At 46.3% G+C, this 26,612-nt stretch overlaps 2 protein-coding genes across 2 annotated transcripts; one reads left to right on the top strand and one right to left on the bottom strand.

Moving 5' to 3' along the window:
* Positions 1 to 2,845: 2,845 nt before the first annotated feature.
* Positions 2,846 to 23,670, top strand: LOC120457609 (protein espinas). The gene is made up of 6 exons (XM_039645120.2): positions 2,846 to 4,133; positions 14,453 to 15,029; positions 15,819 to 15,932; positions 16,497 to 16,625; positions 20,873 to 21,076; positions 21,262 to 23,670. Exons 1-6 carry the CDS (start codon positions 3,154 to 3,156, stop codon positions 22,684 to 22,686), a joined length of 3,429 nt encoding a protein of 1,142 aa, XP_039501054.1. The 5' UTR covers positions 2,846 to 3,153; the 3' UTR covers positions 22,687 to 23,670.
* A 453-nt stretch (positions 23,671 to 24,123) lies between these two features.
* LOC120457617 (cytochrome P450 9b2) lies at positions 24,124 to 26,028 on the bottom strand. The gene is made up of 4 exons (XM_039645127.2): positions 25,764 to 26,028; positions 25,191 to 25,698; positions 24,491 to 25,127; positions 24,124 to 24,426 (listed from the first exon to the last, which is right to left on the bottom strand). Exons 1-4 carry the CDS (start codon positions 25,967 to 25,969, stop codon positions 24,260 to 24,262), a joined length of 1,518 nt encoding a protein of 505 aa, XP_039501061.1. The 5' UTR covers positions 25,970 to 26,028; the 3' UTR covers positions 24,124 to 24,259.
* Positions 26,029 to 26,612: the final 584 nt, after the last annotated feature.

Below are 26,612 nucleotides of genomic sequence, written 5' to 3' on the forward strand. Positions count from 1 at the left end.
GAAAGCAAATACCTTTATAATTCAACACACATTAGTTAATAATTGTAATTAGTTGTAATTGATTTAAATATATTTTTTAACATTATGGCGCCTAACTTCTTCAATTTTGACCTCGCTGATTCGATCCACTGTGCCTTTACTGTTCAGCGAGCAATTGCAGCTTTACATTTATGGCGCTCCATGGCAATCCGCCCCTTTTGAAGCGCTTTCGTCCCTGCCCTTCTCTTTGCCCTGCCTTTTCCCACTCTCTCGTGTGTTTTATATATATTTTGCAATTTTTCATTTTACGACTTTCACATTGTTTATGCAAATAGACGAAAACGCTATTTGAGTTTAGCAGAAGAGAATTATGATAACGCGATTGTCAACAGCAGCCGTGATTTCATTTTATTTCCTTATTTTTTGCTCCCATTTTCCCGCTGTCTTCTCCGCTGAGATACAGTTATGATTATGACAGACACCATGTTGTTTGGGCCAAGTGAAAACATATTATTAAAAAACTACCCAGTTACCCCCTACAACCTCCACACCCAACCCCTCGCGACACGTGCTACAAGCCGCACAACAGTTGCTGTTATTGCCCCGTTGTAGCTTTTTTACAAAGTGTAAATTGTTTTAATACTTTTTAGTGCTACGCAGCGCCATCTTGGGTCGCGTATTGGCGGCAGCTGCGCCAAACATCCACGCCCCTCCTCCGCCCACCACTCGGGAGCAACTTTTTACTTACACGTGTACGCTGCACGTTCAAATCTCAACTTTTACGACCTCTGCAGGATATTATGGTCGTTGTTTTACTAGCGTCACTTTCGGACTTGTTGTTTTTTTGCGCTCCTGCAATGACTTTTACCTGTTGGCTGTGGCCAAAGTGGGAAAAGGGCTGCACTCGGAAAAATTGTCAAAATTTTATTCAGGAGCCTTTCTATAAATCAGTCACAACCTTCTTCTTCAAAAAGTGGTACGAGAATGTATTGCACATCGTTTAATATGTCAGATAATTTAACCTATGCTTACTTTTATGAGAATAACTAAATAAATCAATAAATAAATAAATAAAGAAAGAAAGAATGAATCAACTAATTAACTAGGTAAATTAATAAATTTATAAAGAAATAAAGAATAAATTAAATAACTAACTAACTAAATAAATCAATAAATTAATAAATAAAAAAGAAAGAAAGAATGAAATAAACAAACAAATAAATTAATTAATAAATAAAAAAAGAAAGAAACAAACAAACAAACAAAAAATAAATAAATAAATAAATAAATAAAAAATAAATAAATAAATAAATAAATAAATAAATAAATAAATAAATAAATAAATAAATAAAAAAAAAAAAAATAAATAAATAAATAATAATAAATAAATAAATAAATAAATAATAAATAAATAATAAATAAATAAATTACATAATTATGTACTTTGATAACTGTTCTCAGTGCACCAATTTTCACCTGCTGCTGCCAACTGCCAACTGCCAACTGCTTTTGCTGACATTTCTCTAGCTGCAGACCGTGTGTCTCAGTTTTAATCAAAATTGTTTCATGAATTGTACAGTTGTTCCAACTGTCAAATAAAGTTTTGACGCCCCTCAACTCGGAAAACTCCGGGCAATTAAAATACTTTTGGCCGTCACTTGCTTATTTCGTTGCCTTTTGCCGCTTCATGTTGACTGTTCTCTCCTGGCCGGGCTCCCAATTAGTTGGGCAATTTCGCCCTTCACTCTTTGAGTGTCGATAAAGAGTGCAAATATTTAACATTAAATGGGAAAATGAATTTATTTACTTTCGTCTTTCATTGCAGTTGGTGAAACAATTTCTTAAAACGCAAACTTGGCAATGGCAACTCATCTGGGAGAGTTTTAAAAGTAAGTTCAAACTTAACTGTATCCTTTAATATATAAGTTTGTTAACAAACCGGTAGGAGTTTGTAGTAATAAACTTGCGGCTCTAATTTCTTCAGAAAAAAAGCCATTTTATTGCAATTGTTTTTTTTTTTTATGATAATCTTATATTTGATATCGTTAATGTGTGCTCGCTGTTTAATCTAGTAGGTCAAATATTGAAATCACCTCTTTACTTATAGAAAAACTTAAAACCAATTACCCAAAATATTTGGATATGAAAATTAAATGTGTTAGTTTGTTGTAGTAACAAGTCACTACATATTGCTTTAACAGGACATGATTTCATTGGTTAGTAGCACGATTTTCAAAGTAAATCCTCAATTGCAATGAACCAGTAGCAGCGTGTTAATTGAATAATATGTGAAGTTGGTGTCGACTCCATTCCCATACGCACCAGCTGCCACAAAATGAGAGTCCCGTGCAGCAAAGGGAAGCCACAAGCCCAGTGATTTCCACTGATTGGTTTATTCGCCGACTATCTGGCCGGGGAAAGCGGATGGATTTCATTAGAGGGTCTGCACCCGATTACCACATTTTCACCTGGCCCGCAGTCTAATGACCACCTATGAGTGCGCCGCTAATGTGGTAACAGAACGCCCAAGGGACGCTGGCGGAAACGCTCCCTGGTTGGCCGTGATTGAAATGGGTCAATCGCTAAACGGCCTGAAATGTGTCAAATGGCCCGAAGTTAGTTGCACCAACCAGTTGCAGCTACCAGAAGCTGCCACTTCAATGACTGGCTAATAAACGCGACCACATTCTGGCTCGAACCAGAAGCACTCAACCGAAAACCACTCCACTCACCTGTGCCACCTGTTTTGCCTGCACTTGTTTTGGCCACAAGAGAGAAAGAGAGGAAGAGATAGAGAGAAAGAGAGCTGTGGTGAGTTGGCTGGAGCTGGCCGGCGATCATCTCGGCGGTGGTGAGTATGACCTGCACCAACCTGGCCAAAACCCGCCTTTCGGCCAGCAGCTACTTTCTACCATCTTCAGTTGTTTAAGCAGCCCCGAAGCGATCGGTGCGAAGCGATAGGCTGCTCTTCCGTGAACCAGGAATCCCCAGATAGGATCCAATCCGATACGTATATCAATCCGAGCGCGAGTGCACGTAATTGGAGCAAGCGGATCGCCGTTAATTGCTGACGACGGTAATTGCAGGCCGCCGCATACCTGCCAACTGCTCGAGGTGTTCCCCGTTCGTTAATGTGTCAATTGATTGATTGGCCCGCGACCAGTGATTGACGCGATGCTCTCGAAGAAGCGCTGGTGGAAGATCCGGCTGCCGCAGGTGGGCAAGCAGGATCAGTCGAGGAACTACCGGGACATCGTCAATCTGAGCGAGTGCTCCTCGGTTCTGGCCAACACGGCCACCACAATTAGCGATAGTTCCACCACCACCACCGCCAGCAGCGGCAGTCCCACCCGCCACCGGAGCTGCGACAGTCTCTCCAAGAGCTCCCAGGCGGAGGCGGGCAAGCTCTTCCCCCGGAACATGCCCAGCATACGGCGGAGTCGCCGCCGGGCTGTGTCGGCGGAAAGGGAGCGCCTGGCCAGCCGGGAGCGGCTGGAGGAGCAGGTTCAGCCACCGAAAATGCCGCAGATACGAGCTGGCCAGCAGTCGCAGCTATCGACGGTGACCAAACTGACGCCCAGGAAACTGGGCAAGTCCACGTGTTCCAAAAATAGGACTCATCCCCCTGCGAAGTGCATCATCAAGTCGGCGGTGCGAACCAAGACCAAGCCAAAGGCCACGATCACCCTGGCACCCTACGAAATAGCCCTGGAGCTGCCCAACGAATCCCCTGCTCCCACTTTGGCCATGGCAGTGAGCCAATCTGCCGGTTGCGTGCAGAGGAAGCTGAGCAGCGAGGAGCAGTTCCACTCCTCGGGCATCTCCTGCAACGGGGAGACCGACGACGATGTGGAGGTGGCCATGCTGACCGGCAGCCTAACGCCCTCCCAGATGGCCAGGATCCAGGTGCAGCAGGTCCTCCCATTTGGCGACCTGAGGAACCTGAACCGCTGCCGCAACAGGAACGCCGTTTGGCTAAATCCCAAGGATACGGAGCAGCTCCTGGAGGTGGACAGGCGAAGGAGGGAGGCCCACTGCTACTCCAACAAGGCCATTGCCGACGATATCCAGCTCAGCGATATTGAAGAACAATTGGCCAGGTTTGATGGCCACTCAAAGAGGCCGCCACCGCCGGCAGCGACAGCTTCCAAAATGTAAGTCTCCTCCACCGGCCATCTCTATCTCTAATGGCCATAACTCTCGGCGATAACTTGGCGAGGGGAAATCGAAGCTGGCGGCGGGAATGTGGCCAACTAATTTGAAATCCATTTGATGAGCTTTGCATTTTCCAATTTAAGTGACTATAAAACGGGCGACGCAGTCGTCAGTTTACAGCCCAATTTGATGATTGCTTAATAGCTTTATATGAGCCGAATTCCTGGTCCGAATGGGGCAGCAGTTGGGTTCTGGAGGATTCGTTTCCTAATCACTGGAATCATACTTTATGGTTCTTTAAATGAAATAGGCTATCCCAGGTTATAGCCAAGGCAGATCACATTAAAATGGGTTGGCAAGCTGACATGTTTATAGATTTCTGCCTTACGTTGAGTTAATAATATTGAAAATGCCCGCTTTCGTGTTGGGTAATTTAATACCTTTTAGTTGGCTTTGAAAATGTGGGTCTGCAACTTTCTACCCATGTTGTTTTTACAACTATTGAAAGAGAAATACGAATGCCAAACAATTAACCGACTACAATTGCAATTGCTGAAAAGACAATAAACTAATGGACAATAGTGTTGTATTTCGGCCTTTGCTTGGTAACAACTGAAACCACTAGAATTAGAAATAAGTGGATCATATCGAACACGACTCATGTTTGTCTCCATCGCTTCATACCTTTAATAGATTTTTCGATAAATTAATTCGAGTGAAACTTCTTAAGGAATCCAGCAGTTTATAATTTGCACCTGATCAACAGCCTTTGTTGGCTACGCGTATCAGTTTCAATTGTACTGAAAGTACAAATCCTACAGGTCGCCCTCGAATAATGGCACAAATAATCCGCCATAAGAGGCTCTGTCAGCTGAAGGCGACTTTCTGGGCTCGCTAAGAAGGTGTTATTAATGCCCGACTATTTGCAAACTGGCACCGGTAAGTTATTTATCAACTTTGTGGCCAGCACGTGCTCCTCCTTCGAGTTTTTGCTCCTTCTGTCCAGTTTTGTTAACTGCAAAATGAATTGCATGCAGCTAAGTGGCAACAGCAGCGGTTAAATAAAGCCGGCAGAACTTCAGTTCCACTGAGCCCATCCTCTCGAGGTCCTTCTCCTCCTCCTCCGCCCGTCACCTTGCGTTTGCATCCTGCAGCCTCATAAATTCCATCCGTCGACTTCATAAATTGAGTTCTCTTTGCCGCCTCACTGAGTGCCCTTCATCGGAAAGGTATTCTGTATCTTCCAGATCTTTCGTATCTTTCGTATCTTCGGCATCTTTGCCATCTTTGCCATCTTTTGTATTCTCTGCATTCCGCGTGCAGACTTCATTTGCATGGACTTCTGTTCATAAATCTACGCAAAGTGTTAATTCATTTTTGTTTTGGGTGCAGCCATTAAATATTGCTGGAAGGAGCCATCAAATTCCCTGGAACAGAACTTTGTAATTTGAGACGCACATCCTCTCGAGTTTTTCACAATCAGTGAGGCTATTAAATTCGCAGTTTAAATAAACCAAATCCAATATTGACTGGCGGCTACTTAAAGCGTAATTAAGCGCCTTGCCGACCGGGCACTTTGCATAGGAACCTCAACAATAAAGTAAATAAGTAGGGTTCGCCGGCGGCCCTCTTTTTCCAGCCTGGCTAATTGAAGTTGGCCAGAAGCAAGGGGCTAGTCCGCGGACCATGTCCATGGACCACCCGAGAGGTCCACTCCGGACTTATCGGTCTACGATTTGCTTTGATTTCAAAATGAGCTACGCATTTGATTTTAATTGCATTCGATGTGCGCAGTAGTTGGGAGCGGCGAGAGTGGAATGGAGCTGGAGTTGGAGCCAAAGCCATTTGGCCGTGATATATGGCATTTTAATTGAAATGGCAAAAGGCCTACAATCGTGAAGGGAGGGGGCATGGTCAAGAGGGTCTGGGCCTTAATCTGACTTTTACTGATTCGCGGACACATCAAGTAACGCCCCTTTCAGTGCTCAGCGCTCCAGTGAAGTGGAGCTGATTTTCTTTGGCCTTTCTTCAGCGAAAAATGTTGAAATTATTTTTTTTGCGGGGTGTTTTGGCCAATTTCTTTGGCTGTCAGCGAACGAAGCCAATCAAAACCACAACTCGTTCTGTAAAAAGTTCAGCCACCCATAATGTGTGACACAATCTCAGCCCGAAATGTTGTATAAGCCATCTTGATGGACCCGGTCTTTGTCTCAAAGTGGATGGGAAGTCAGAACCCGCGTTTTATTGATTCAACACCTAATCGTGAATCCATAAAACGCATTAACCAAACGCCAGATTTACAAGTGAATGAGGAAGAAGACAGAAGAGTTGATTGATTTCCCCTCGGGTTGGGGCAAATTCAATTTATAATCAAAAAGTCGCGGCTCGAAGGAGAAGAAGCTAAGTATTTTGTAAAGCAGAAAATGTACTTATGAAATAAAATCGAAAACCGCAAATAAAATTGGCCAAAGTGGAAAGGGGAGGGCTGGCTAAATTGAAGGGCGTTTCTTTGCAAGCTCATTATATTTCCTGTTCAGCCGGCCGATTATGATTATCTTTTCTCCTCGGATGGCCCGTGCGGTACATATGTACATCTGAGGAGCTCAGGAGCTCAGTATCAGTTTGAAGTCAATTTAGTGGCCATAAGTCAGAGGTTGGGTTGGTTGGGAGCGTGTGTAAGCCAAGTGAAGCATTCTAGCTCCAAGTCGATAACCAGTTTGCCGCATAATGGCGTTTAATTTTCCAAATTTACTTTTAATTGAAATCGGAGGAGAGCGCAGGCCGTGTAATTAATTTAATGGCCATCACTTTGTTGGCCAAATACAGGTAGGTGGGAAGCGAATATAAAAGCCGTTTTGTGCTGTCATGCCCCTTACAAATTGTGGCCAAATTGTGGCAACTTGGGTCTAGACCTGGACCTGGACAACTACCAAGTGGCATTGCCTAGATCTCCAGTCGCCCACACAACGCATTGATTTCCATGGGAGCTCTAAGAGTACAAACCTTAGAAATTGCCATCAATCAGGCGGTGGTGTCTTAATGAGAAACAAATGTAAATTGAGCCAAGTAGCAAACTGGCACAAATGTCACTTGGCCGAAAAGCTTGTGAAAGTGTCTGGCCGAATCGCCCGCACAGATCTGAAGCTGGAATTCAAGTTGATAATCGTGATTTGCTTGAAATATTTTAGCCACTCGAGCGTCGAGATTTCCGCAAATTAATTTCGCCCCCCATCTGTGCGGCACTTTGCGGAGAAAGCCGGCTCGCAGATGGATGCATTTCCACTCCTCCGATTTCAGATACCAATTTAGCTGAAAAAACACGTGTTGTCAGCTTGGCACATTCACCCACCGCATACTCTACATCAGGAAAAATGAATAAATAGTTTAATTTTAAGCTTAATACATTCCAAAACGGAACTATTAAACTGCATACTATTAGAAAGAAACTGATCTGAGTGCATACTATTAATAAGAAACTGATCTGAGTGCCCATGATGAGATTAGAGAACGTGTTTGTTTCTTGAAGGGATGGTAACCCAGCACAAATAGTGCCCAGATTAAATCGTTTCTCCCAGTGCATAGGACGTGAGTTGGGTCAGCTCACACACAATCGTCAGCATCAATCCGCGGCGGTTTCAACGAATCCACACATGTCGCGCCGCCTACGCGACTGGAAGCGTTAATGAGACGCCGATGGGCTCTTGGCCATGCTCTTCGGCCAGCCCTGCAAATGGCAACTGATAAATTGGACCCAGCTCCTAACGGATTTGTGGATCTGTGGATCTGTGGACGTTCTTAGCCCAGACGCTCTAACAAGATCCTGTTCGCGGCCTCGACCATTCAGGCTTCATTAGCACAGGCAGAGGCAGAGGCAGTAAAAGTCGGCAGCGGGGCTTTCCCACTTGGCCAATTTCCAGAAGACCAGAATGCAGACCGGACTGGATGGTGATGGTGATGGTGATGCTGGCTTCCTGGTTGCACCCAAATGCATTAGTCTAATGCGAACTTGGTCTTGGTCTGGGATGGCTGTGTGGTGGTTGTGGCAATGTCAAGTTGCTTGGACACTCAGGCGAAACATTTGATGACTTAATTGCGCATTTTAGCAGCTACACATGAATGCGCCTAGAGAACGCTGGCCACTTGACAGTGCACTAAAAGAAACTTTAAAGCACTTCAAATAAATGGGAAAAGTTTACATCTAGTCTACTCTCCCATTTCAATAGTAAAACGTTGAGACATTTTATATCATTCTCATTTAATTGCATTGAAGCTTAAAACTAGCACAAGACTGTATTTATAAGAGTAGGGGTCAGTTTCCATCGGTGTATTCTGTCTTGTTGCCTAAGGAGGCTCCCCAGTGATGCACTACACAACTTTATTTTGACAGGCGGCGATTAGAAGACGACTTTCCCAGCCGTCCAGCCCGCCGCCCCTGGTTGCTTCTTTGTTAATTGAAATGTTGTTGTTGCTGCCTGCTGATGCAGATGCTGATTCCGATGTTTGTTTGCCAGTTTCCACACCGTCCCTGTATCTTTCCGTATCATCGTCTCCCTCCCTGTCGCCTGTCTGTCAAATGCTTGTTGCTTTTGTCAGTTGTCATGTTCTGAGCGGGGACCTACACGATTTTAGCATTGGTATGGCGATTGCCATTGCCAATGCAGTTACAGTTAGCCATGTTTGTCCGTATGTCCGTTTGTCCGTTTGTCTACAAGTTCCCCTGTCCGCAAGTCCCCTTGTCCGTAAGTCCGCGTGTTTCACGAAGGAAGTCTCGGCGGCCGATCAAACGCATGCAAAGATAATCCATTTACACCCCAATGGGATTCCAATTTGAAGTTGGAAATTGAAAGCTCGTAGTGCGTGAGAAAACAGTTCAACGTTTTGAACAACGATTTGTGTATGCCATCATTAATTATGGGACCAAACATCCTTTCGGCCTTTTTGCTGATCATCGGAGCAGAGAGTAGAACCAGAGCGGTCATAGACGGCTGCACTTGCTCCATCGCTGCGGTCACGGCCAGCTGAATCAGGGGAACCAGGTGACTGAGGTGACCGAGGTGACTCGGGTGAATGCAGTGCATTGCAACCGCAGGAAAGACAACCACTCCCTCCGCCCGAGGGAGTGTTTGGACTGTTGCATTATTTTCGGTAATTGCTTTTGGCCATACCGGGGTTGTCGCAGCCGACAGACAAGATTCCCACGTTCCAACAGGAACGAAGCCAGAACTCTGCCCACCTGTTGGTCGTCCATCCATTAAGCAACTCATATATCTTTTGGAACTCTGCTCGCGTTTCACGCTCGGTTTGAGCTGAGTTTGAGCTCAGCTGTCATACGAACACAGACAATAAATTATACTCTGCTTTTTCGTTTTTGGGCTGGTTTCTTTGTTCTGACTTCTTTGAGCTCCTCCAATTTCACTGGGCTTCTGCGAAAAGAGACTTGGGCCGCGTCAATTATTTTGTAGGATTTTAACGCACTTTAATTTAATCAACTTATTGTGGGCACCTTTGTGCCCCAAAGCCTTCTCCGATTCCCAAATGTAATCTTTGCTTTGATGTGCCTTAATTTGGTGGGAGAGACACGAAGAAGAGATTGTTGCCAAGAAGCAATTACATTTATCACCGACTTCAATCATCATCATCATCATTAAGCGGAGTACATCAAATTAGAGGAGATATTTAATTTATGTCTAAGACCTGTGGGAGCTTCGTATCATTGGCAAGTAATCTTTGGGCTAAGAATTCACAGCTAACTAAATGGTTCAATTGTATGCTGGGAACGAGTTCAGAACAACGGAACCCAGCTCGTACAATCCCTCAAAAATCGCATCCATATGAAGCTTCTCCAGCCCGAAAGCAATTAAAACAAAACACATGAAAGTCCGGCAACAGAGTAGCATTTTGTCAGGGAAATCAATAAGGCGGCAAACTAAGCCTACAAAAACTTGGCCATCAACGTGGCAGCCTAATGATGCCAGCCAACTAGTTGGCTATTGAGGTATTGAAGTTCGCTGAAAACTGAAAACAGAAAACTGAAAAATACCTCCGAGCAGACGCCTCAAAAAGAGTGAACAAGTAGCGATCGAATACACGAAGCGAATTACAGAAAAAGAACAAAATTTTGCATAAATTAGAGCGAGCCATGCAACATGGAAATCGCTGAAACGTGTCCAATGTTGTTGACAGCGTGGCAAGAAGGACGTTGGAAGGCTGGTGGCACGCCAAGTGGGTAAGGGGAGTGGAAGGGAGGGGGGCGGTTTGCTGCATAAAATTAAGCAAAAGCTGTTAATGACGAACGCAAAACGCGGCTCAAAACCCGACTCAAACCTGACTGGAGTGGAGTGGAGTTGGGTTTCGCCTCACATGCGGCATGCAACTAGCAACATGCAACTAGCAATGCCGCGACATTAGCGGCAACAGCATCAGCATCAGCAACTTGCTCCCAAATCGCAACTGCTAGTGTGGGCTGCCCAAGTGCATTTCTCCTCCTTTTGGCCCCTCCGATTAATTATGCATCTTAGCCGCTGCTGAAAACTAAGATCCAGATGCTGAGCCGTTGACTACGATGCTCTTGTTTGACTTGGCCATCAATAAATGGGAGTGGCATCCGCGGAAAGGGGCCTCGGGGGCTTGGGACTCCCCGATAGGAATTTAGTCAATATCTATGAACCTTTTTATTATGGTTTAAATAATCCCTTGATGCAATCATCCTATTAGCATGCCTATAATCTATAAATATATGTAATATGGGTCTGCCTCATTTCTATGATCCCCCGAAAATATCTTGCGCCTACGCCACTGCTTCTGCTTCTTTGCTTCTGGCTTATCACTAGCCGGGGTTCTGGAGTGGAGTGGAGTGGCGAATAACGTGTACCGTCTAACGGTAACGCTGCACTAAATCACCAGGCGGTACTTAAATAGGCGTTGCAGCACACACACACATCGCAATCCGGGGAACTCGTGCAACGGGCCCAACTGGCCGCCAAACTCAGCATAGACCCAATCCCAGAGCCACTGTTATCCCCGGCCAGGTCCCGATTCCAGGTGACTCCAGGTGACTCCAGGCGAGGTTCGAGGCACACAAAATGTGCTCATGCTCGGACAAAAAGCCATAAAGAAAGCGAAGAAGCTGAGGGAAAACAAGTCGAAATGCATAAAAATGCTGAGCGACAGCAACACGTGCAACATATGACGCGATTGCATGTACGGACTTTTTGTTTGCTTTACGGCCCGCTTTCGTATCCAATGGGTTTGGAGTTGGGGCCATGTTGGCTATGGGTATTTGTGTGACGTAAAGGCAGTCAAACGTTGGAGTTTAACCCGAAACTCGGCTGCATAGGGGAATAAATTGCGGCATTCCGGCGAGTCGTTTGGGAGTCGTTTGGGCCAGACAATGAAACACGCAACGCAACAAGGTCACGAGTTGGGGGGCCAATGAACGAGATTTCGTAATGGGCCCTACCCTGAACTGCTCCGCATTGCCACGCCCCCTGGCCATATATAAATGGGCTGCTCGATCGGTGATTGCAGATCGGAGATCTGAGATCGCAGATCGGAGATCGGAGATCGTGTGCTGGTCATGGATAATCAAGCATTACTAGGCCTAATACCCGGCTTAACCCGGTCGAGACGGCGTTTATCTTTCGGCCAATTGTGAAAGTAATCCAATGCGGATTCGCTGCCTCGACTCTTTTCAATTATTAAGAATTGCATGTTACGTATTAATTTCGAGTCCTGGTTCGCTGCTGCTTCAATTGCACTCAATTGCCTCCTCTGTGTCGTAGTGCATTTAGCGTTTCCCAGAATAGGAGCCCCACTGGAAGAAACGGGTTTTCTGATGCTTTTGAACCAGTTACGTGTTCCTGCTGCGGATTTTTCTGGGGAAACTGCGTGTCTAAAATGTAATGAAATCGTGGAAACACTACGGCTGCGGCAATCGGTGGAACGAATAGCAATGCCATCGATATTGTAGTGTTGCACTAAATTGAGATATTATTACGGCTGCGATTTGGCATTTGTGCAACACAAAGCGTGATAAAAATTGCTAAAAAAAAAAGTCCAATAATAAGCAGCGAATGGGATTAAATTGGGTTAGACCAGATCGCAGCTAAGCCTCGTAATATTAGGAAATCGATTTGGAATTTAACTTTTTAAATAGGCTTAGAAAGTGTAAAAACATAGAAATAAGATGTTGTTATTAGTATTGAGAAGATAATTAAATTATAATTACCAGAAGAGGGAAAACTTAATTTTTTATTTTTGAAGTGTTTATTGTATTGAAAAGTATATATACCAGCCAATTATCCATAACACCTGTGGTCACATTCTGTGCACTTTTCTGCACTCAAATTTAGAAAACGGGTAATCGCATTTAATTCCCAAAAGTGTCTTCAAAATACCCAAAATGATGCCCCATTCAGTGTTGGCCAAGCAAAAAGACCGGATTGCCAGTTGCAGATCGCAGAGCCAAGTTTCTTTGGCCATTTTCATGCGATTGGAGTGCCAAAAACAATTTACTTTTAATTATCCTCAGACGTGCGCAATGGCGACAGGCCATCAAGGAAATGACAGACATCAAACCAAATAAACTCAAAATCTTCTTAACCCAAATTTATGTATATGTCCAGGCCGCCATCCGTAGTTGGTCATGCGGCATTTTTGCGTATTTTTCGTACTTTGCGCCTCGCAAACTGGCGCTTAGTGCAGAAATCGCATGCAGCCGTGTAGAAAATGGTCAACAGGTTTCTCTGGCCGAAAAGAGAAAACCGAAATCCGGAACGCGTCTAGGCCGAAATGTGGCAGCCAAACAACAACTGTTGGCCATATTCGGCAGCTGGAACTGGGATTGGATTGGAATTGATCTGATCTGGCGTGGCTCTTAGTTTTTGGCCCGGCGCTTGGCCGCTGTTTTCTGCTATCAAAGTCAATCGCCAGTTTCAATCGGACAGTTACCAATTCATCGGGTGACAGATTACGCCCTGGCCGGTGGCATTTGGTTTGGGTTTTGGCTTTGGTTTTGGTTTAGAAAGTACCCTGTGATCGATCAGCTTTTGGCACCGAGCCTACCCGCCAAGCAAATAAAATTTGCATTGCCAGCCACAGAGAAAGAAATGAGTGGCCGTAAACTTTCTCCACGCCGAACCATCCGTATGGAGGTGTTAATGGCTCCTGGTCATCTGTGTGGCACTAATGCACACATGGAGAGTAGCTAATGTACCTTCATGCCACGAATACCTCGCCACCCGGAGTGGCATTCACTTTCCGTAGGTTTAGCTTCATTAGCAGAAGGCTAAACTCCGATTTTGATGAGATGTCTTCGATTTGCATAAACCAGCCGCTTACACGGTCTCTTTCGGTGGAATGGCAAGTTGGTCTTGGCTTCTTCTCACGTTGATTAGTAGATAAAAATGCTGGAAGGCCTAATGGTTTCGTATGGCTGCTATTCATGCTCCGAATGTTGCGCAATTCGATATGCAGGGCGTTTGTGAATGAAACGTTTAATATTTCACACAGCAATCACACTCGCTCGACTCTGAGCCAAACAAATGACTTTAATTGCCACACAAACAAATATGGTAGGAAAAAGGTAGGCCGAATTGAGCTGAAACATGACCAGGAATCTGTCGGCCGTCTCTGCTTGGCTGCGTAATCGCGCGGCGTGCCACAAACCGAGTGAAAGTACCGCAGAAAGCGGCGCGAAGAAGATGCCACAGTGGGCAGCGGTCAAGCGAGTGGCAGCAAACCTTATGATTGCAAATGGGGTTTGGGGTTCGGAGCTCGGTTTTTTGATTGGACAATTGCACGCATGCAGCTGCGCCGTAATTGCACTCAAAAGTCATTCGAAATACCCGCGGGCTCTCAAAACGAATACGTATTCCGCTAGTCCAGCCGTCTAATTGCAAATGAGTCGGGCAGATGGAGTCAGATATGATTTAGCGGCATGACAGACAGAATGGCATTCAGTACACGTAAGAATGAGATATAAGTGGTGTTGCTAAAAAAAATCAGCTCATTTCAACTCAGAGGAAAAACAAAAACCCAATTCTAACCCAATTCAAACAGGTTTTTAACTTAAACGTACTTTTAATCGAGTTATCAATAGATAAAGTAACAACCATGAAACAAAGTCTATAAAATTGTGTTCCCACCATGCCCATATATAAGCTAGTCCAAATTCATGGAGTATTAACTTTACAGTTCAGTCTCGCTTTCTTTTGACTAGATTTAAGCACTTCAGCGAACTAGAAACCATATCCAATGATTGTTTCGTAATCTGGGCACCTCATAATGCTTTCCCTTTCGTTTTATATATCTTCTGCAGCAGCCAGTGCAACCAAGTAATCGGGAAATTCAAGCCCACACCGGCACCCCGCTCCTCCGGCAACATGCAGCAGGCACCGCAGCCACATCCACATCCACATCCACATCCACAGCAGCACCATCAGGCCAGCAGCAGCTACTACACGCAAACCGAAAGCGAGCTGCTGCAGATTGAGGCGGGCGGCACGGGCCTGACCTTCGCCTCCCACTCGCAACGCCCCGAGTCGGCGGTCAGCCAGGTGGCATGCACCGCCCACCTGGACGTGCCCTCGGCCGCCTCCAGCGGCAGCGGGGGCAGCGGGGGCAGTGGAGTCAGTGAAGCCCCGGAATCAGCAAGTCGCTTTGTTTCCCCTCTGCAGCGACGCCACTGCCAGCCGCCCAGCCACCTGCCGCTGAGCTCGGTGGCCTCCCCGCTCCGCACCGCCAGCTACAAGTCGGCGGCGGCGGTCGCGGGCCATGGCTTCCACCACAGCCACCACCAGCAGCTGGACTTCCAGCGGAACTCGCAGTCGGACGACGACAGCGGCTGCGCCCTCGAGGAGTACACTTGGGTGCCGCCGGGTCTGCGGCCAGATCAGGTAAGACATGCCCCCAGCTCATGACAAAAGTTATGGCTACTCCTTGTTTTCTTATTCGGCTGTATTTATATCAAAGCAAGATTTATTTATTTATAATAATATTTATATTATATATTATAATTATAAACAAAGTTTTTTTGAGTGCTTGAACCGAAACAAGCCCAGTATACATGTGTTCCGATTTGTCGCAACAAATTAAGTGAAATCTCGGGCGATGTGTTCCGAGGTGGTGGCCTTTTTGGGGCCGCAGGCCACCCGCTGCCAGCTTTTGCTTTCCATCGATTTTCCACGGTCTCCCAATCGTATGGTGTTCCCAAGCCAAAACCAAAACCAAATCCAGTTCAGGCCTGGCCGTTGGCCACTTGAGAGTTTAAGGAAATCGGTTGGACGCCACTTTAATTTTACGCTAAAAACGCAAAAAATGTTTGCTCCCGAATCGCCATCGGTATTTGTATCTGGTGGAAAGCGAAAGCGTTTTGTAATTAAATTGCCGATACATTTGGCGGCAATTACAGCTTGAAATGCCTGTCGATATTTTTTCGGGGCGGAGGCTTACATAAAAGCTACTGGTAAAAGCCGAAGTCGGCATCCAATTTTCCTTTTCCTCGATTCATTTTCCCATGAGCATTGCGACACTTTCCACTTGCACGATTTTGTGGGCGTGAATCCACTTTAACAGGCGTTCCATTGCCTCGCTATTTCTTGACAAATTTAATATACCGCATATCAGTAAGTTTGAGTTTAATCGGGAGCTAATCACCCTTTCCGGTTTGCATTTTCCACTTCCAGGTCCGCTTGTACTTCAGTCAACTGCCAGACGACAAAGTGCCCTACGTCAACAGTCCCGGCGAAAAGTATCGTGTCAAGCAGTTGCTGCACCAGCTGCCGCCGCAGGATAACGAAGTGAGTATTGCTTTTGGCCTGGCTAAAAGAACAAAAATGAACACAATGGCCACTTTAATAGTAGTTGAAAAAGAACTTTAGTTGTAAAAGAATAGCCAATGGACCACTTGCGCCACTTTCGTTATTTAAAAGGCGTTTATTTAGAGTAACTAAATATATATTCATTTTTGCATTGATTCAAGACTTGTCAGATAACTCTTCAATTAAAAATGCTTTTGGGATGTTTCACTCAAGAAGTAAGAATATTTTAATAGGCGGAGTATTATTAATTAAATTTAGAATTAAAGTTAACTTATTTCCTTTAAAAAACTTGATTTCCAAAGTGTTTGTTGAAAAGGACGTTCCAAGCAACTCGTTGTGACAAAATGTATAATTACCCCGGCGCGGGCATTGAGTGTACAATATAAAGGAGGGCTCCCTTCAAAAGGCCCGGCGAGATTAAAAAACTTGCCACCGCCTTTTGAGTCGCCTTAATTAAAATTCAGGAACCTGACTCAAAAAGCTGACTACTTACTTTCCTGCTAACTTTTTTCGTCTATGTCTACATTTACGTGTCTGTTGCAGGTGCGCTACTGCCACTCGCTGAGCGACGAGGAGCGCAAGGAGCTGCGCATCTTCTCGGCCCAAAGGAAGCGGGAGGCCCTCGGCCGAGGAGCGGTCCGCCTGCTGTCCGACGAGCGACCCTGCAAGGGGGTAAGTTTGGCAACAATTTTTACTGCCTTCTTTTCTATTTGCACTCCTCCCACTGCGGACATAATTGTTGCAGAAATTTGCATTTTATTATGAAGATGAGGAGTCGTTTCGATTTCATTTGTGCGCCAGGCCGGGCGAAGTTTTGCGCCAGAGATTCCTTCTTGGCCCGCTCGCAAAGGGGGAAAAAATTGACAATGGCCCGGAAAAACAATGGGATAAAAGGTGGATGGGATGCGGGGTGCGGGGTGCGGGTTGCGGGGCGACCGGTGTTGGCAACTTTCAAACGTCTCGGAGTAAAAGATGACAAAAAGATTTCATTAAGTACACTTTCAGCTGGCGAGGAAAAATGAAAAACGTTGTTGCAAAAACAATTGCACTGACTTGGCTCTGACAACATAAAGGCTAAGAGAGTCGCACTGACAGTGGCACTAATACTCGCAGCTTTTCCCCTTTTCCAAAGTTTTCCTCGCGCGGCAACCGAATGGAGTTGCCGACCAAAGACGCAATGAAATGGCATTAAAGCACAATGGCAGAGTGGCATAGAGTAAAATAGTGGCAGAGGTGGCACCCACAGTGCCTCCTGCGTTGTTGTAGTTGGCAGCTCGATTTTATTGTGCTCACACTCGCCACTCGTAAAACTTATTAAAAACTTTGTGCCGCATGCTGCGTGTCTGGGAGCTGGTCGGATCCTCTTGGCCGTTCTGAAACCTCTGGTCCTTGAATCCGTCTGCTACGTGCCCCTCCAAATGAGAACCCGCCGGATAGGGACTAGCCCGGAGTCTCGTGTGCGTGTGTCTGATTTCATGTGGCATGTCCAAATTGGCAGACGACTCGGGCTTATTATGACTGTGGCCCAACTTTGACCACACTTCCCTGAGGTTAGAGTTCATTAGAGTCCCGAGTTATCAGTGTAACGTAGTCAGGTGAGAGGGCCCGAAACTTTGCCAAACTCATAGACACAATCTTGGCCACGTTAGATTGCTTTGGAATATTTATTCGAACTGCTTTTGGCTACTTTCAGCGTTATGCATATTAATTAATACAATATTTATACAAATAATATTTGTTTATAAAATAAATTATTAAATGCAAAAATTGAATGTTATTTGTATCAACTAATTAATGTGCTACACACATTAAATCGTGTGGTCGTTTTCACCAAACTTTGCACTTCGTTGTCATGTGGAAACTGATCAACTTTAAAGTAATTCGAAAATCGTAGCTAGCACCAGTCTGAAAAAGTGCTTAAAATTCACACACCATAACTGACTTGCTAAACGGACGTTAAAATGCGAACAAAGGCCTCAACCCGAAGTCATCCAATTGAATGGCGTGGAAAGCATGGGAAATTATGAGGGAAAATTTATGAAACAGTTCAATGATCCTGAATCCCGAATCTTGAATCCTGGATCCACAAAGGGAGGAAGCTTTCGCAGTCAGTCAGGCGTAAATGAGTAGCAACGTGGGCCGCAAACGTGTCTCACATCCAACTGGCAATGATTTTGGCCAAAATAATGGAATCGAGCGGCGGAAGGAGGAGCTCTCTTCATGACAGATTTTCCGCACGAACAGCAACGAGCGGAAGCTAAAGTTTTGACAAGGATGTGACACTAAAGGTCGTCCTGGCAACAATGAAATAATTACAAGAAAAACCATCTCAGGCTCGGCACTTTATGTCAAGAAATATTTATATATCAGAGCACAGAGGAAAAAAAGGCTTGAAAGATTGCAGTAATTCCTAGTTTTAATTAATAACATTAAATTAAATTCGATTCGATTACTAAGAGTGGAATTTTCTTTCCTGTTTAGTCTTAAAATTTGAAAAGTATAGTGGATTTGTGTTCAGTGCAGCTAGGTGGCAAGAGCAGAACCATAAGAACAACCAGCAAACGAAGGTAAAGCGCAGTGGCTGTTAAGCGAAAAGTTTATGTACTGAAAAGGGCATGATAACGAGCGTCATTAATAATTTGAGTTGCCTTTTGGGGGAGTTTGGGGGTGGAAGTGTAGCGGGTTTGGGGCAGGATACTGTCTTGCCCGTCTGTCGCTCCGAGTGGGATTAGTCCGGACTCCGGACTCGAAATGGGTTAGCAAGGACACTGCTCGCCCCCCGGGTCATCCGAGTTCAGCTAGGTGCGCTGCGATGGCTCCGCCGACAACAATTTGTCAATAGCATAATTGTCTGGCGCAGAGTGCCTGCAAACAAGCGGCAGCCAACAGCCAACAGCGAACATCCAACAGCCAACTGGGATTAATTGGATTGATAAGATAAATGAGCAGCGATTGCTGTTATTTACATGACATTTAGCCGGGCTGACTATGAAAATGGGTCCAATGAAAAATGTCATTTTAAGTGCACAGATTTCACAGACAAACTAATCAATGGCGGGGGCGGACTGAAGCTTAGGGTCGAAATTGGTTGGATTTGGGGGATCGGATCTGGGGTCCATCCGTGAAAACTTTAGTACTTCGTGCCCACCGCAGAAACTACTTAAAGAGCTTCCTGCTGGAAAAGTTTCCCGAGAAGTTTCTGGGGTTAGCCACGCCAGAGTGCAAGGACAAGTCTATTCCATCCTCAATGCGTCATTAGCCCGCTTAAAGGAAAGTGGGAAAGGGGGAACTGCCTAATTAAAGTGTGCCCTGCGCAGCTCCGAGGTTTTTATGATTTTCGTGGCCCGAGGCGATAAATTTTTGCAGTTGCCAAACAATTAACGACGCATAGAGGGAGCCACTAACGCCCCGGGAAATTATCAACCCCGCCGCACAGTCGGGGCCACGGGTACTCGCCTGTCAATGCTTAATGGCTTGCAAAAGTAAATGCTGATTGCGGCAACTCGGCGGATCAGGGGGTTCCAGGACGGGACGCATCCCACGGAGCGGGAGCATCGCCCGCGCCGAGGTTTAATAGCCTGGAAAGTTAAACAGCAGCTCCTTTTCCAGGATACTGCCTGACTGCCTGACTGCCTGACTGGCAATGGCAATGGCATTGGCATTGGCGTTCTGGATCCTGAATCTTTTGCGGTGGCGCTGTTGTGGAGGGGTTGCGTAATTTGCCTGCGCCAGAACGGCTTCTGAAACCAAAACCAAAAACGGAGACGTAGTAGAGCAATCTCGAGAAGTGTCCAAATGGAGGGTGCGAATTGCCAGGGAACTAGGGCTTGCCAACGGTTCCTAGTAACTCCATGTGTCGCTTGCTAGGTGATTGTGCATTTAGTAAGGTGAACGGGCTAATTGCTTTATGCCGAAGAAGCCACGAGCTGCAGACAGGTGTGAAAAGCTATTGGAATAGTGTGAACGAAGAAGAGTTCTTTGTAAAAGTAAACTAAATGGCTTTAATTATACGTTTTGTACAATTTTTAAAAATATTTGAATACTATATGAATAAGTCAGTATATGAGCGGAAGAATAATCTATTAAGCACACTCACACATTTAAAGCATAGCAACGTAACTACTTTAAGGCTTTGGAAAACCGAAAAGAATCTACCCAATTCAATGGAATACACATAAGGCAGCGGTTTTCGAAATTCTGCTTTTTAGATTCCCTGCTGTCTAGTTATAATTTTATATACACTAAAATATTTCCATAGCCGAGCAGTTAGCTTGGAATTATCCTTCTCAACCGTCTGACCTCTGAGCGAACTCAATTAGATCCTTAATTTAGGGACATAGAAACGTCACCCGACATTGGCCTGTGGTTGCGAATCCTTTTGGGCGAAGCAAGTTCATTATGCGAGCGCGTTTAAACTTAACGAGTTTCAAGCTGCGTGGCTTGCCAGGAGTCATTAAAATCGGCACTTCCTGCCCGCATTTCCCAGTTCTCAGCTTTTAGTATTCAGAAATTTCTCAGCAGCCAGCTCCCAGCTTAAAGCTAGCCCCACAGAGGAGCACTTCTGGGGAGGAAGGTGGAAAGAAGCGCACCGGGCTGACACGGACACATGCCCGGCAGCTATTTTTGCATGATTTCCGCCTTGGAAAATTCGAGAGGGGGGAATCGCAGAGGGGGGGACACGGAGCCAGGACATTTTCTTGCTGGCGGCTTTTCCTGGTTGGTTTTCCCAGTTGTGGGGCGTTGAGCTTAAGCGTTTTATTACCGTTATTTAGCATTTATAGTCGCTTAAATATTTCTGACCCAGCAGCAACCAGACGCTGCAGATTTGTATCGCTCGAAGAAGTTGAGCATATTCCACCAGTTCGTACAATTTACCTAACTCACTCCTGATTTTCTGCTTCCCTGCTGTCTACTTTCAGTGCGAGGAGTCCTTGTCCGGCGGTGACATTGTGGTTTTCGCCCAGCGGCTGGGCGCCCAGTTGTGCTGGCATCCGGGCTGCTTTGTGTGCAGCGTCTGCAAGGAGCTCCTGGTGGACCTCATCTACTTCCAGCGGGAAGGGAACCTCTACTGCGGTCGGCACCACGCCGAAACCCAGAAGCCGCGCTGCTCCGCCTGCGATGAGGTGAGTACTCCTTCAATTTCTGGGGGAAGACTTTAGAAAGAAAGCCTTTAGGTAAACCTAAAAAGGTTTTACTTCTGTAGAAAAGAAATTAAAGCACTTTAGGCCACCCTGTGTGCACTGAATAACTACGCATCCAGTACGCTTCGCTAACAAGATACTATCCGCTTCCTCTCCACTCCTTCCAGATCATCTTCTCGGACGAGTGCACGGAGGCGGAGGGCAGGACGTGGCACATGAAGCACTTCGCCTGCCAGGAGTGCGAGCACCAGCTGGGCGGGCAGCGGTACATCATGCGGGAGGGCAAACCGTACTGTCTGGCCTGCTTCGACACGATGTTCGCCGAGTACTGCGACTACTGCGGCGAGGTGATCGGAGTGGACCAGGGCCAGATGAGCCACGATGGGCAGCACTGGCATGCGACGGACCAGTGCTTCAGCTGCTGCACCTGTCGCTGCTCGCTGCTGGGAAGGCCGTTCCTGCCCAGGAGAGGCACCATCTACTGCTCGATAGCCTGCAGCAAGGGTGAGCCACCCACGCCGTCGGACACGAGTTCGGGCCCACAGCTGAGACCCACTCACCGGGCCTCCACCTCCAGCCAAATAGCAAGATCCCCGCGGAGAGGGGGAGAGCGGGAGCGGGAGCGGGATCCGGGACGGAAGGCTCACCACGGCCATCCCAAGGCCACGGGTAGTGCCGGTGATCTGCTTGAGCGTCAGGAGAGGCAGCGCATGGAGGCCGCAGGAGTGGCGGACTTACTGCTCGGAGGAGGGGTTCCCGGCATGCCACGCCCGGCCCATCCACCGCCCATTGACCTCACCGAGCTGGGCATCAGCCTGGACAACATTTGTGCCGGCGACAAGTCCATCTTCGGCGACACCCAAACGCTGACCAACTCCATGCCCGACATGCTGCTCTCCAAGGCGGACGACTCACACAGTTACCAGAGCATCGACAAGATCAACCTGAACTCGCCCAGCAACTCCGATCTGACGCAGAGCACCCAGGAACTGGCCAACGAGCTGGAGCTGGACAACGAGTCGGTGCGGGAGCTGCCCCACGATGGCTACGAGCAGCTTTTCACCAACAATCGCAACCAGGAACACCCGGCCAAACAGGAACTGGACGACGAGCAGTTGGACAACCGACCTCTGAAGGAGGTGCGCTTCCACAGCGTCCAAGACACTATGTCGCGCTCCAAGAGCTACACGGATAACTCCAATGCCCGGCGGCGGAGGAGGCGTCGCAACCAGTCGCGCAGCTCCTCGGAGATGCAGATCAACCAGACGAACCTCCGCCTGCACAACGCCCAGACCCAGGTGGGAACGACGCCCCTGAATCTGCTGAACAACCTGGACAACTGTGACGTGGCCAGCATCTGCTCCACCTGCTCCTCCAGCTCCTCGAGCGACATGGACGACTACGTGTACCGCCTGCCTGCGCGAAAACACTACGGCGGCGTAAGAGTAGCATACGTGCCCAATGATGCACTCGCCTACGAGCGCAAGAAGAAGATGGCCCAGGACTCGTCCCTGGCCGCCGGCGGAGGCAGTGCATCCGTGGGCGGGGCACCGGCCATCATGCACGAGAGCAAGAACTGCACGATTTCCTGACCACCCCCCATGCTGCCGCCACCGCCCTTCAACCTGAGCAGCTACTACATCCTGGACACGATCCTGGAGGAGCAGAGTCTGATGCAGCCGGAAAAGAAGCCCGGCTGCCTGAGGAGAGTGTGGAACTTCTTCGGGCTGGGCAAGCCCCGACACTCCAACTCCCAGCACAGCAGCAACGGAAGGCTATACAGCGTATAGCAGTGGAGTGAGGTTTAAAAGAGTGAGGTTTTTAGCACGGTTGCCAACTAAGGTTCTTCCCTAACTAAAAAAAAGTTAGGCGTGGATTACGGAAAATTTTTAAAAATGTATATAAGGATAGGATGAGGCGAGTTTTTAAATATCTATTTGATGGCAACCGTGGCTGTAAATAACATATCGTCATGTATAATACACCCAATAAGAAGGCACATATGAGTTCAGATTTGAGAGAAATCGTTGTACAAAGCTAAAACTATATCATATTTGCATATTCATATACAACATGCCCGGTTGGGGGGCATTACCATAGGTATAGGTATATACATAGGTATTCTAGAGCTAGATTAGGCGAACAAAACAAACGAAAAGTAGAGACCACAATCAACGCAATCAACGAACAATAAACTCCAACGAAATCCTATCGATGGCCAACAAAAGAATCTCCGAAAGAGTGAAAGTATTATTTGTTTCAGATCTTAGCCAAACGTGCAATAATTTAAAATGGCAGCGCAAAACGCTAAATAAGCTCTTCCAACTGCAAAAGGCAAACCGAGAGATGAAAAGCCATTAGCATTTGCCACATTTGCGGTTTCGTTTCTTCGGATATTTGGTTAATCAAATCGATTCTTTTGTTTGCAAGTCAAACGTTTTATGTAATTTGCGTGCTTTCTCCGCGGAGTAAAAGCGAAATTGTTATCTAAAAGCATGTGTCCAGAATACTTTTGTGCACCAGTGAGAGTTAAACGAAATCTTATTTCTAAGCTATGCTATATCAACAAGTGTGTATGGAAACATAATCAAAAGTAAAATATATGTCTGTGTATTTTATCCTTAACAATTGACCTGTCTTTTCATTAACCCATTTTCAAGGAACCTGCTGCATTCATAATCCGCACTTCCACAAAACCTTGCCACGTGCAACTTAAAAGAAATTTTTATTTCTCCCATACATTCCCACTAGCTAAGTAGAGGGTATCTGATAGTCGAGGAACCCGCCTGTAGCGTTCCACACACTGAAATCTTATCAATCGCTCTCTTTGGATTTTGAGTGGCGAAAAAGCTAGTGAGAACAAAGCTCTCATCGATTTGTTTATTTATTTTGCTATCTGATGAATGTTGCTACAAGTTTTTGGCGGTAAACAACTTGGTTTTTGCTTTCCCTTTCCCTTTACCCATCATGGAGTAGAAACGAAGATTACGATTATTTATCACCTAAAGTGGCATTTATCGTACTCGTGATTGATATTAGTAATTGTAATATATATTTTGTTTGTAATTTTGTTACATATTTTATTTTATAATATTAAAAAGTAGGTATAAGTCATTATAAGCAGTCAAATATGTATATTTATGAGCAAGTAACCCATCAGGTAACTTATTTACGCGGCACCAAGTGCATCCAAAATCCGGACCTAGGAGTAAAGTTGAATCCACGCGCCGATCCCCACAGATCCTTGGTGGTCTTCGGGGAAGCCTCGATCTTGTAATGCAGCAGTAGATTGTATAGCATACCCTTGACCTGCATCAAGGCATATCGATTTCCTGCAATGCAAATGTTTATCCTTAAGCTTTTCTCCTCCATGTCGTAACCCATTGGCTAACTCACCTATGCAATTCCTGGGTCCCACGCCAAAGGGCAAGTAGGTGTAGGGCACTATGTCGGCCTTTCGCTCATCGCTAAATCGCTCCGGGTCAAACTTTCTGGGTTCCGGGAAGTAGCGATCATCCCAGTGCAACCCGGAAATGGGAATGTTGACGCGGTCGCCCACTTTGAAGTCGAACAGCTTGGTGCCATCATCATCCGTGAGTGTGTAGTCCTTGGAGCAGAAGCGATCGGTGGCGGCGGCCAAAGTCCACTTTCGCAGGGACTCGGAGATGACCATGTCCATGTAGGTCATCTTCTGCACGGCGTCGTAATGAAGAGGTGCACCATTCAGAGCCTCCTTGGTCTCGATTATATCCTCGTACAAGCGCTCCTGGATATCGGGATTGTGGAGCAGTTCGTAGGTGGTGGTGCAGATCAGATTGGAGTTGTTTTCGAAGGCGGCGAAGAAGAAGATGAAGCACTGGGCAACGATCTCATCGTCAGTCCAGTTATCCTCCGACTCCTTCTTGGCCTCCATCAGAAGCTGGATCATGTCGGGCCTGGTGATATTGTGTTTCTCCCGGTACCGAATGGCATCCACTACCAGGCGAACGAAGTAATCCACCTTGGCGGAGTCGAAGATAGTTAGTTTGAAGAACTGGAGAGGGAAAAGCTTGAATATATAATCTTCTCAGTGCACAACGAGTATTGGAAAACTCACGCTAAAAATCTTGGGCACCAAGGAGGACAGCATGAATTTAAAGAACTGAAGCCCCCGGGAGAAAACCAGAGACTGCCCGATCTCGTAGAACTCATTTTCCGGGTTGTCGTACGAGTTCACCTTCAGTCCGAATGCGGTGGTGGCAATGATGTCGTTGGAAAGCTTGTTGCACAGCACCTTCATGTCCACCTCGAATCCCTTTCTGCCGGGAAGCGTTTTCGCAGAGGTGTCCAGGTGCTGCAGGCACTCCGCGAAGCTCTCGTTCATCAGGGTGAACATGTTGCGCATCTTGGCCGCCGTGAAGACCGGAGTGAGGGTGTTCCTCATGTGCTTCCACCGCTGATCCCGCATCACGCTGAGCATGTCGTTGATCAGGCGCTCCTTGGAGATGATGAAGAGCTGGTGGTTGGGGAAGTGGTCAAAGTCCTTGACGCAGATCTTCTTGATCAGTTCCGGATCGTTGAGCGTGATCATGGGAGTGCGCAGATTGAAGAAGCCTACCAGTTTGCTGCATTTCGATGAGGAGCAGTGAGTCCCGATTGAATAACTTGAGGTCAGTCGCAAACTACTCACTGTTGACGAGTGCGTTCGTAGAACTCGGTGAGTTGTTTCTGGAAGGAGGCCCTCTGCAAGGCTGATGCACCCACATTACCCACAAACGGGTACGGCTTTTCGAAGTAGAGGTTCCTCTCCTCAAAGGTTTTGAAGGTGGCCGTGCTCCATTTGTAGATCAGATAACCGATGACCACAAGGGCAAGACAAATTTCTAGCAGTGCCATTTTTGGGCAATATTCGTTCTACCACCTATTCCAATGCAAACCACTGCACACTGATTTTCGCAATTACCCGACACGCCAATTTATACAGGCTGCTATCAAATATACATGTGTATAGATATGGTTAGAAGTAAATACGCTCACGACAGGTTTCGAGCATTTATTCAGCCAGGTTTTTGCGAACTCAGACATAGATCACTAAGCTCATAGCCCGCTCTCCCTGCTAAATCTTTGCGGGACTACAGCAAACTGTTTGCACCTATTGTTGTCTTTTTGTTTGGTGCTATCTACGAGTACTTTCAACGAGAGTGCTTTAAAGATACTCTTCTCTCTCTGAAAGTCTAATCAAATGCCCATATACGGCAATCTAATCTGTGACAACGAATAACTACACAAAGCAACGAAATGTGAGTATAGTCGCATTTGTAAACACTGAAAAACAATACGAAATTAGGATTGATACAGCAGAAATTTGTTTCATATCAATAAAATATGAATGATCCTGAGATCTCGTCGTTCATACGGACGGACAAACGGACGGACGGACAGACGGACAGGCAGACGGACATGACCAGATCGACTATTGTTCCTGATCAAGAATATATATACTCTATATGGTTTCTGCCTGTTACATACTGATCAACGA

The sequence above is a fragment of the Drosophila santomea genome, chromosome 2L (genome assembly GCF_016746245.2).
Source record: "Drosophila santomea strain STO CAGO 1482 chromosome 2L, Prin_Dsan_1.1, whole genome shotgun sequence".
Taxonomy (NCBI): Eukaryota; Metazoa; Arthropoda; class Insecta; order Diptera; family Drosophilidae; genus Drosophila; species Drosophila santomea.

Excerpts from the sequence above, each read along its gene's own strand:
- LOC120457609 (XM_039645120.2), top strand. The coding sequence starts at position 3,154 with ATGCTCTCGAAGAAGCGCTGGTGGAAGATCCGGCTGCCGCAGGTGGGC. Across the intron at positions 16,626-20,872 it reads ACGAGCGACCCTGCAAGGGG|TGCGAGGAGTCCTTGTCCGG; the intron begins GTAAGTTTGGCA and ends GTCTACTTTCAG. Across the intron at positions 21,077-21,261 it reads GCTGCTCCGCCTGCGATGAG|ATCATCTTCTCGGACGAGTG; the intron begins GTGAGTACTCCT and ends CACTCCTTCCAG.
- LOC120457617 (XM_039645127.2), bottom strand. The coding sequence starts at position 25,969 with ATGGCACTGCTAGAAATTTGTCTTGCCCTTGTGGTCATCGGTTATCTG. Across the intron at positions 25,699-25,763 it reads TACGAACGCACTCGTCAACA|CAAACTGGTAGGCTTCTTCA; the intron begins GTGAGTAGTTTG and ends ATCGAAATGCAG. Across the intron at positions 25,128-25,190 it reads TGGTGCCCAAGATTTTTAGC|TTCTTCAAACTAACTATCTT; the intron begins GTGAGTTTTCCA and ends TTCCCTCTCCAG.